At 38.0% G+C, this 9,768-nt stretch overlaps 1 protein-coding gene across 3 annotated transcripts in view; it reads right to left on the bottom strand.

Moving 5' to 3' along the window:
- SUV420H1 (suppressor of variegation 4-20 homolog 1 (Drosophila)) overlaps window positions 1-9,768 on the bottom strand; it is a 36,151-nt gene that overhangs the window by 10,560 nt on the left and 15,823 nt on the right. For all 3 annotated transcript variants that reach the window (XM_012665626.1, XM_012665627.1, XM_012665628.1), the window contains 5 exons: window positions 8,378-8,543; window positions 7,683-7,792; window positions 5,846-6,012; window positions 5,538-5,557; window positions 5,321-5,457 (listed from right to left, as the gene is read on the bottom strand). In XM_012665626.1, coding sequence (XP_012521080.1) covers window positions 5,321-5,457; window positions 5,538-5,557; window positions 5,846-6,012; window positions 7,683-7,792; window positions 8,378-8,543 — 600 coding nt within the window. The remainder of the gene's footprint in view (window positions 1-5,320; window positions 5,458-5,537; window positions 5,558-5,845; window positions 6,013-7,682; window positions 7,793-8,377; window positions 8,544-9,768) is intronic.

Below are 9,768 nucleotides of genomic sequence, written 5' to 3'. Positions count from 1 at the left end.
GAGACAGAGTCTCACTGTGTTGCCCTGGCTACGGTGAGTGCCGTGGCGTCAGCCTAGCTCACAGCAACCTCACACTCCTGGGCTCAAGTGATCCTCCTGCCTCAGCCTCCCGAGTAGCTGGGACTACAAGCATGCGCCACCATGCCCGGCTAATTATCAGCCTAAGCTTTTTAACAAAAGTCACAGAATAGCAGCTTCTGAATTTGTGACAAAATTGTGAATGTCCTGGATTATGAAAGCAATATTGCCCTGCGTAAGGTCTCACATGATTTGTATCTTTCAGAATTTGGATGAAAGGAAGAAAACTTTTCTCCCCTCAAGGAATGAGTGTGTTTCACCTTTTGCTAAGAGACAGCATAAATCTTATTTTCTCTCCCTACTCTTTTACCCCTCCCTTAATGCTAAGAAGCACAGACCTATATTTAATGCAGGAGTTTTGGGAACATAAAGGTTAGCATTACTGTTTTCTTCACTTCCTTAGAATGGATTTAAAATTCTATTTTTATTAATGCTCAATTCTTTTTGAAAAGTGGGCTAGAAATCACTATAAAATCTTCTAGGTAATCTTCACCAAGGCAGGCACCCAGTTACACTCTACCCTAAAATGTATTTATAAAGTAAATGTGTAAATCCCAAAGGCTATTTTCACTCCAGAGATTAAGAAATTATTTTCGGGTACTCTGTGTCTTTTTATCATAACTTGTAACATTTCTGGTTTATTTCTAGAAAGATGGGCCACACTTAAAGTACACTTAAATATAAAACAAATGAACAGTTATTTTTGTAAATTAGAATTAAGTAAAACTCTTCCATTCACCTCCTTTACTTCCCTTATTCCATCTTTTCAACTTGTGAAAGTAATACATGCTCATGCGTGCTGTGAAGTCAAACAATCCTAGGAACCTTATCCGTGAAGTAAATGCTAACAGGATTTCCTAGCACCTTCCTCTTCAGAGCCCTAGGTACCATCTGCCAACAGTGTCGACTTCCACTCCTTTTACCGTGGTTTGCACACCAATTTACACTGTGGTTTCTTTTTACGCAAACAAAACCAAAATATGATAATAACAAACATTTTTCTCAGCAACCAGTTTCATCATTATGGACAAAAAAATATGAATTGAACATATGTTTTGAAAACTGTATATTTCCACAGAATAAATGTTCTATATAATTTGTTCAATCATTCCTCCTTGGTGATTATTAAAACTTGTTATTTTTTTTTTGCCTGCCACCATGAACATTGTTGCTATACTGTTATTGAAACCAAATCCTTACTAACTGGCGCTCATATTTCTACAGGATGGATTCTTCCACCTGGGACTGCCAGGTAAAAGGGTACACTTATTTTTAATAAATATTGCCAGATTACTTTCCCAAAGGGATACAGCAATTCGCAGTCCTACTAGCATTGTATGAGTGCCTGTATCCCCATATCCTCACCAGCAGTAAACTGTACTTCTTAAATGGTACCAATTTGAGTGAGAATGAATACCTAATTTTCCTTTAATTTCCTTGTTTACAGCCATTTTTTTTTCCGTGAGGCATCTCTTCCTCCTTTACCATTTTTTCTATTCAACTATCTTCTCCTTATGAGCTTATAGGAGCTGTTTTTTTTTTTTTTTAAAAGACAGGGCTTGCTCTGTCACTCAGGCTGGAGTGCAGTGGCAGGACCACAGCTCACTGCAGCCTTGAACTCCTGGGCTCAATGGATCCTCCTGTCTCAGCCTCCTGAGTACCTGAGACTATAGGTATGTGCCACTATACCTGGATAATTTTTCTTATTTTTTTAGAGGCTCTATTCTCACCATGTTGCCAAGGCTGGTCTCAAATTCCCATCCTCAAGTGATTCTCCTGTGTTGCTGGGAATGCAGGCCTTAGCCTCTGTGCCTGGTAGTTTATAGGAGCTTTTTGTTAGGATAGTAACTCTTTACCCATGTGTTCTTTATTTTCCTTCAGTATAGCATTTGTCTGACTTTATTTTGGCCTTCAAAAATTCTTGGATTTACCATTCCTTATCTTACGTATTTCCAGAGGATCTCCATTATCCTAAGGTTAGACAAATGCTCTCCTAAGTTTTTTTTCTAATACTTTTATATTGTCTTTTAAATTTAGATCTGTAATCCATCTGGAATTTATTTTGTATATTATGTGATATGGGGGTCTAGTTTGGTTTTTTCCCAGAAGCACAATGAATTATATATCATTTTCTAAATAAATGATTTCTCAATATGTGATATTAAGATTTCATATACACTTGCCTCTATTTCAGGACTCTATTCATGTCCTCTAATCTATCTGTTTATTTCTGAGCCAATATCATCAAATTTTGATCACAATTATTTCACAGTAACTTCTGATATCTGTTACAGCAAGTCTCCCCTAACCATCCTTTACAATTTTTTTCTTGGCTTTCTATCATCAGACATACTTTCATATAAGCTTTAAAATAATTTTGACCAATTCCAAAATTAAAATAAAGTCCCAAATTATACATTAACTGGGAAAAGAGTAATATTTATGATTTTAAGTCTTTCTATCTGAGATCATAGCTCTTTTTATTTAGGTTTTATTTTTGGAGCTTCATTAGATTTTATTCTTTAGTTTCTTTTTTTTTGAGACAGAGTCTCACTCTGTTGCCCGGGCTAGAGTGCCGTGGCGTCATCCTAGCTCACAGCAACCTCAAACTCCTGGGCTCAAGCGATCTTTCTGCCTCAGCCTCCTGAGTAGCTGGGACTACCGGCATGCGCCACCATGCCCAGCTAATTTTTTCTATATATTTTTAGTTGTCCGATTAATTTCTTTCTATTTTTAGTAGAGATGGGGTCTCGCTCTTGCTCAGGCTGGTCTCAAACTCCTGAGCTCAAATGAACCGCCCGCCTCGGCCTCCCAGAGGGCTAGGATTACAGGCTATCCTTTAAATTTTCTGGAGTAAAATTTGCAGTTCTTACTTATGAACGTGTTACAATTACTGAGCTTTACATGAGTGACAAAACTAGGAAGGAGAAAAATAAAATAAAAAAGAAATACAATTACTATTATGTTGGTATAGTTACATATAGCCCAGAAAGATGTCTCAAATGTACCCCAGAGACTCCACCCATGACCCAGTGTCTTTGAACACACTACACTGTCACTCTCCTTTCTCTACTGAGCCACTCTTCTCACCCTCCAGCTCTCAGCACGCCATGCGTGTCCACGCCAATTCACTGCACTGCCTTGACAGCTGGAACTGTGCTGGTCTCGTTTATCCTGCATGTGTCGGCCCTAACATAAAGTAACTGTTCAGTTAATATCTGATGAATAATTCAATGAATTCCTTTGACTGGCCTCTTCCTCCCAGCTAATTTCTGTAAAGGCAGAAACAATTTGGTGTTCCTGAGAATTTCAAGAATATATACAGCCCATCTTTACAATCAAATTACTCAAACAGCCTGATAATAGCCACGTCTACTATTCTGTATTACGTTGTTCCATTTAAAAAGGATTCGCACATGTTTCTATTTATTCCTCACAATAACCCTGTGGAGCAGAAATACTGTGATCCAATCAGTGAGAAAACTAAGGTTCACGAAAGAGAACTCATCTGCCCAAGGAACATGACTATACATGTGGTTCGAAACCAAGAAAAAAGCTGTTTTGTATTGGTTTGGAATCCTGAGTAAGTGGTTAGTTTTTTTTCCCCCCAGGAAAGTCTCCAAAAACTTATTCATCATATTTATTTATTCTATTCACCAAGTATTTATCAAGCACTTACTAAGTGCCAGGTACTGTTCTGTATGTTGGGGTTATAGCAGTAAATGAAACAGATACAAGTCCCTGTCTTCATTAAGCTTCTATTCTAATGAGAAAATAACCAGAAACCACAAAATAATTCTATAGCTAACATTTGTGTATTAACTGTGTGCTGTTTTACATGCTTTCTGTGAAATAAATTTAATCCCCACATTGACCCTATGGAATAGCTTCTAATGTTATCCCCATTTTACAGATGGGGAAATTAAGGCACAAAGAAGCTAAGTAACTTGCCCAACATCACATAGTTAATAAAATGCGGAGTTACAGAATTCCAACTCAGGCAGTCTGACTCCAGCTTCCAGGCACTTAACTGTAACACTATGTTTTCTCTATAAAATGAGTTTAAAGCATTACTGAACTATAATTAAACTACTTCATAGATTAAAAAGGCAAAAATTCAGCAGCATTAGGAATAGGTTTCCTGCCATCCACTCATGGCAAGGAGCCCACCCAAGCTGGGAGAGAAACAGCTAAGGTAGCACCATGACTCAATACCGCCCTGTCTCGCCACACAGCTGGAGATCCCTGACTGTCCAGAAAGGAGGGAAATGGTGACTGGGACGTCCGCCCATCTCTTCCCCTTGGCGTGGTAGTTTTGTGGACTGGGTGTTTTAAGAGGGAGAAGAGTATTAATAACTTTGCTCATAACTGCAAAAGTAATTATGACACGAAAGAATAAGGACTCTGAAGTCAGGCTGACTGGGGTCCAGATACTGAAGTTTGTGTACCTGCAACGTGCACACACTCCAGTTCTCTCTCACACAGGATATCTGTGAGGACTGAGTGAGTCGGGGTGAGTACAGTGCCCAGCGCAGTGGAAGGTGTACAAAATGGGCTCAACTAATACAGGTTTCCGTCCCTGTGTTGCCTGTGCAGTCTGTACCACCTTGCAAGGGAAGCCTTCCTGCAGCACTCACACACACAAGCTTAAGCAGCTCCCTCCATGGAGCTCTTGTGTGAAGAAGTCACTACAATGAGCAACACGAACTGATAATCCTACCAAAGCGGGTTTTGGGGTTTTCTATAAGGATTCCAGAATACTGATGGGCCATAAAAAGAGGTTCCTTACTGAGTGACAGTAGGGGATAGAAGGAATTGTGAAGAGTATGTACACTGAAACAAAAATTCCAGAAGACATAGCTAGATAACATGCAAGACAACTTCAGGGTTTTTACGTGACTATCAGTGGTGAACTTCACTTGTCATTTTGAGCAGGGGGCAACCCCACCCTGGCACTGTGTGTGTGCATGTGTGTGGGCTATTACCTGTTTTTTCCTTAAGATTTGTACTCTGACCACCCATAAAAACAGCTGGTAAAATTAAAATTTTAAAGGGACAGGTGCTAGTGTCCCTAAATAGGTGTGTACCGTTTGACTTTGCTGATATACACTGTACTGGGTGTTATGCTACAGAACATAAAAGATTATCTCTGCATTTAAATGATGAAGAGATAATGTGAGTTAATTCTCATCAGTGTCAAGTAGTTAAAAAAAAGTTAAAGCTGAAAATCTTAATACTTTACCTTTCACAAGTGTAACACTCGCAGAACTCATTATTTTCTCCAAAAAACCCATCTCCATAATAACAAGAAATTTCTTCTCCAGGTTCAATATCTCTTAGAGCCTTCACACATGCTGTATCTCGACCGGTTGATACAAACTAAAATAAAAGTACCTCATTAAGAAACTCACACCTGAGGCAGAAACAAAATACTTGAGAAAAAAATCTTTTATGCTTACCTTACAATTAGGTCTGCAATCTGAAAAATGTCCAAAAGATAAAGTCAATTAACTGTTGATAAGATCTGAAACACGAACAATTACAGAAATCTGAAATAAGCTTTCCATATAACTTTACAACTTTTGATAGAAGTTTAGGTCTCAAGTTAAACTAAAGGAGTTATTTATTGTAATAAATTTGTGAAAAAAGCATTCCTATTTCAAACTCTCCTTTAATGGAAAATAAAGGTTTTACTGAGTTTGATTAAGGCCACTCTGTTAGCAGGACCATCCAACACTAGTGCTAACACCTTAGAAATATAGCTTACCATGGTTTATAAACGCAGCAGGACCAAGCCAGAGTTGAGCACAGTTTTTCCTTGTGGAATACATGACACTGAAGTCGTTTTCTCCATGTCTAAGTAGCATGTTCTCCTCAATTTCTGAAAGTTCGGCAATACAACCCACCAGTAATTCTATTTTGTCATTTCGTTTCCTATTTAAAATATGTGATGTGTTAAAAATTACTAGTAATTATAAATAATAAGGCTTCTTTTAATAAAATAAGCCTGACCAATAGATACCAGAAATTGAGAAGACCTAGCTGTGTATATTCCAGCCAACTCGCTTGGATCCTCACCTGGGCACTGTCTCTTCTCCTTGGAGCCCCACAGCCTTGTACCATGGTTACTTGTGTATCTGCCTGATCCTTTCAGGAGAATGGAAACTCCTCCAGGACAAGAACTATGCTACCCATGTCTCTGAATCCTCTGCAGCACCCAGTGTGGTGTTTTGTAGACAGAAAGTACTCAAATACTTGCTGCACTGAATTAAACTTGTTGACTGCTGGATGAAACAGACAGGGTTCAGTGGCAGTAAAGGGCTGTGAGGACTAAGAATTGCACTGCCACCCTTTAGAGCACGGCTCTCCAACCTACGGTGAGGTGTGTTAACTATTTCGTTACATATTACAATGTAATAATAGAAATAAAGTGCACAATAAATGTAATGCGCTTGAATCATCCCAAAACCATGCCCCCCCAGTCCGTGGAAAAACTGTCTTCCATGAAAACGGTCCCTGGTGCCAAAAAGGTTGGGGACTGCTTCTTTAGAGCACACCATCCATTAGGAATGTAATATAAGCCAATTCACAATCTTAAATTTTCCAGCAGCCACATTAAGAAAGAGAAATAAAGGTAAAATTAATTTTAACAATATATTTTAACCCAATATATCCAAAATACTATTTCAGCAGGTAATCAACATAAGAACTATTAATGAGAAACAAAATTTAGTATGAAATCTGATGTGTCTATAACACTTACAGCACTTCTCAATTTAGACTAGCCACAATTCAAGGACTCAATGTGGCTGGTGGCTACTGTACTAGACAGTGCGGCTCTAGAAGCCTAGACCTCAAACCTGTATTTTCATCAGCAATGCAGAGGGCCACAGGACCCAATCAGCAGGCTTGACACTCTGAGGCAAACAAAGCACACTTGTACTCACACCCATGTGAGAGGCCTGGGAGTAACTTTCTTTTGCCCATTCCATTTTCAAGTGCCCAAGCCCCCAAATTTTTGCTATAAGAAATACGCCCAGGAATTGGTAATATGAAAGGGGCTACATGTTTCTCCTAGGAGATAAGGTAGGGAACAGGCATGATGGGAAAAAAGATACAGTCACACATTCCTTCTTTCATCTATGGCTTTTATTCCTCCTGGCTGGGTTCAACTCTACTTTTACTTAAGCCAGCACATGTATTACTTTTTCTAAGCATGTAATGCATTAGGATGTTTCCACCCATAGAACTCCTAGGATCACTAAGATTTCATCCTCAACCTCTCTTTGAGGCCAGTAAAAGACTGACCCTGGAAGCCAGGTTACCCTGAACTTTCAGTACTCTAATCACTGAGAAGGCATCCAGACTCAATAAAGGGCAAACAAAAAGCACTTTGGCCTAGAGATGGGATCTGGTTCAACTCAGACTTTTAATTTCACTGTCCTGACTCCAGTCAAGGGGCCAAAGCAATGGCACTGCACTGGCTCCTTCAGAGTCAACTGTGACTTCATTCCTTACCATGAATTTCTTAGCACTTTGACAGTAATTTAAAAGAGAACTTTGAATAAAATTACTTTATGGGTTTATACTAGCATAATAGTTACCACTCTTTTGTTGCGACTATTTTGGCTCCATTTTGTTCTGATGAGTATCGATTACACGGCAATATTTCAAATCCACTGTCAGTTGCAAACATTCGCAAGTAAATAAACACCTAAAACAGGAAAAAAAATTGATAATGACTTTTAATTGTTCACCCTGCTAGACTTTCTCAGAATTATAAAAGCAAACCACCAGCAACAATGTAAAAAATGTAAGATTATTAAGTAACAAATGTTACTTTAAAATTTCATATACAGGCTGACCACCCTTATCCGAAATTCTTGGGTACAGAAGCATTTTGAATTTTTTCCAGTTTTGGAATATTTGAAATCCTCCAATGAGCATTTCCTTTGAGTGTCATGGGAGCAGCACTCAAAAAGTTTGAAATTGTGGAGCATTTTTTTTTCCCCACTCCTCCCCTATTTCTGTGGAGCATTTTTGATTTCAAATTTTTGGATTAGGGATACTCGACTCGTATTTGAGTACCCAGCACCTTGATTCTCTAAAAGTTCACAACGAATTTCATTTCTAGATGACAAGTTTTCTCTTTGGATGTCATCCAAATGGTCTTAAGTGTCACAAGACTGTCACACTGATTTTACGAAAAATCAATTTAAAATTTCAGTATTCACTAACATTTAGGCTTTTAGTTTACTACTCTTATTCAAAAGGTTAATATTAATCTTAATAAACTTACATGTTCCTTGAATAATTTCTCCTGCATCTTGTTCTTGTTGAGAAAATAGTGTCGTGCCCATTCGCCTGAAGTCAAACATTTGAAGGCTTTCTCCAAGTGTTCATCTTTTTTAAAACGTTCAATTACTTCCTTTAGTTCTTCTTGCCTTCCTTTAATAGGCCGAAATCTGAAAGAAGTCAGAACAGTAAGTTATCTGCCACAATCCTTAGGCCGCTGATCCATCTCAAGATCTTGAGAAAAAGCTAATACTCTAAAAACAGCCATGGTTATTAAAGATCTAACAAAAGAGAACAATCAATAATCTTAATCATTACTGTTCAAGTAATGTTGATCACCTGGATATAAAACTTCTTTCTTCAAACTATATTTTAATATTTTTATTTCACTTTATCAACTATGAGGTGACCAGATGATTCAAACAAAAGCTGCTTGATTCAGGCTTACTCTAGTTATCTATTTTGGAAGGTACAAAATGAAAGATCTAGAATAGAGCACATCTAATTGAGAATCTGAATGACAAGAATTTTTAAAAACATGCAAAATCAAGCTGGAAGAGTGCAAGGCAATGAGTTTCAGAAGTATGGTAAAACAAACAAAATCATGCTATGAACAAAAACATTCTCTATGTACACAGAAAAACCCCAAACTAAGTATTCCAACAGGGCTTGAAACACACCTTGATGTTCCAACTACTTAAGTTAAATAGATCTCTGATAACTACATTCAGAGAACAAAAAGCGCAAGAAGTATAACTCTGGCACTGAAATAGCTATATTAGTGATGCAGGAAAAACTGCTGGGGTAGAATTTTAAAAGGCTTCCATTGTAAAAGCAGCCATGATGAATTCAGAACATTATACCACTAGGTATATATTAACACATGAAGCAATCATGGTCCAGACTTAAAAGTTGTGAGCCTTTCATTCTAAACCTGTGTTCTCAGTAAAATATGTATACTATGATTAAAGGTACTTCAATCTTAATTTCAAAATTTCTTTTCATGTCAATTTCATTTGGCTAATTTTCTCAAAGATTTTATTTTTTAAAATAAAAACCCGATAGAAAAAGGAATTAGATTGCTGTTCAAATAAAATACATTAAGAAAAAAATATTAGTGACTCAGGAGAAAAAATATCTGAACTATGCATCATACTCTAACATTTAAAACTGCACATCTAGGCCGGGTGTGGTGGCTCACGCCTGTAATCCTAGCTCTCTGGGAGGCCGAGGCAGGCGGATTGTTTTGAGCTCAGGAGTTCGAAACCAGCCTGAGCAAGAGCGAGACCCCGTCCCTACTATAAATTAGAAAGAAATTAATTGGACAACTAAAAATATATAGAAAAAATTAGCCAGGCATGGTGGCGCATGCCTGTAGTCCCAGCTACTTGGGAG

This window comes from Propithecus coquereli, unplaced genomic scaffold (assembly GCF_000956105.1).
Source record: "Propithecus coquereli isolate 6110/MARCELLA unplaced genomic scaffold, Pcoq_1.0 Scaffold120, whole genome shotgun sequence".
NCBI lineage: Eukaryota > Metazoa > Chordata > Mammalia > Primates > Indriidae > Propithecus > Propithecus coquereli.
Note: the sequence above shows the minus strand (reverse complement) of the source record. Positions and strands in the feature narration are given on the sequence as shown.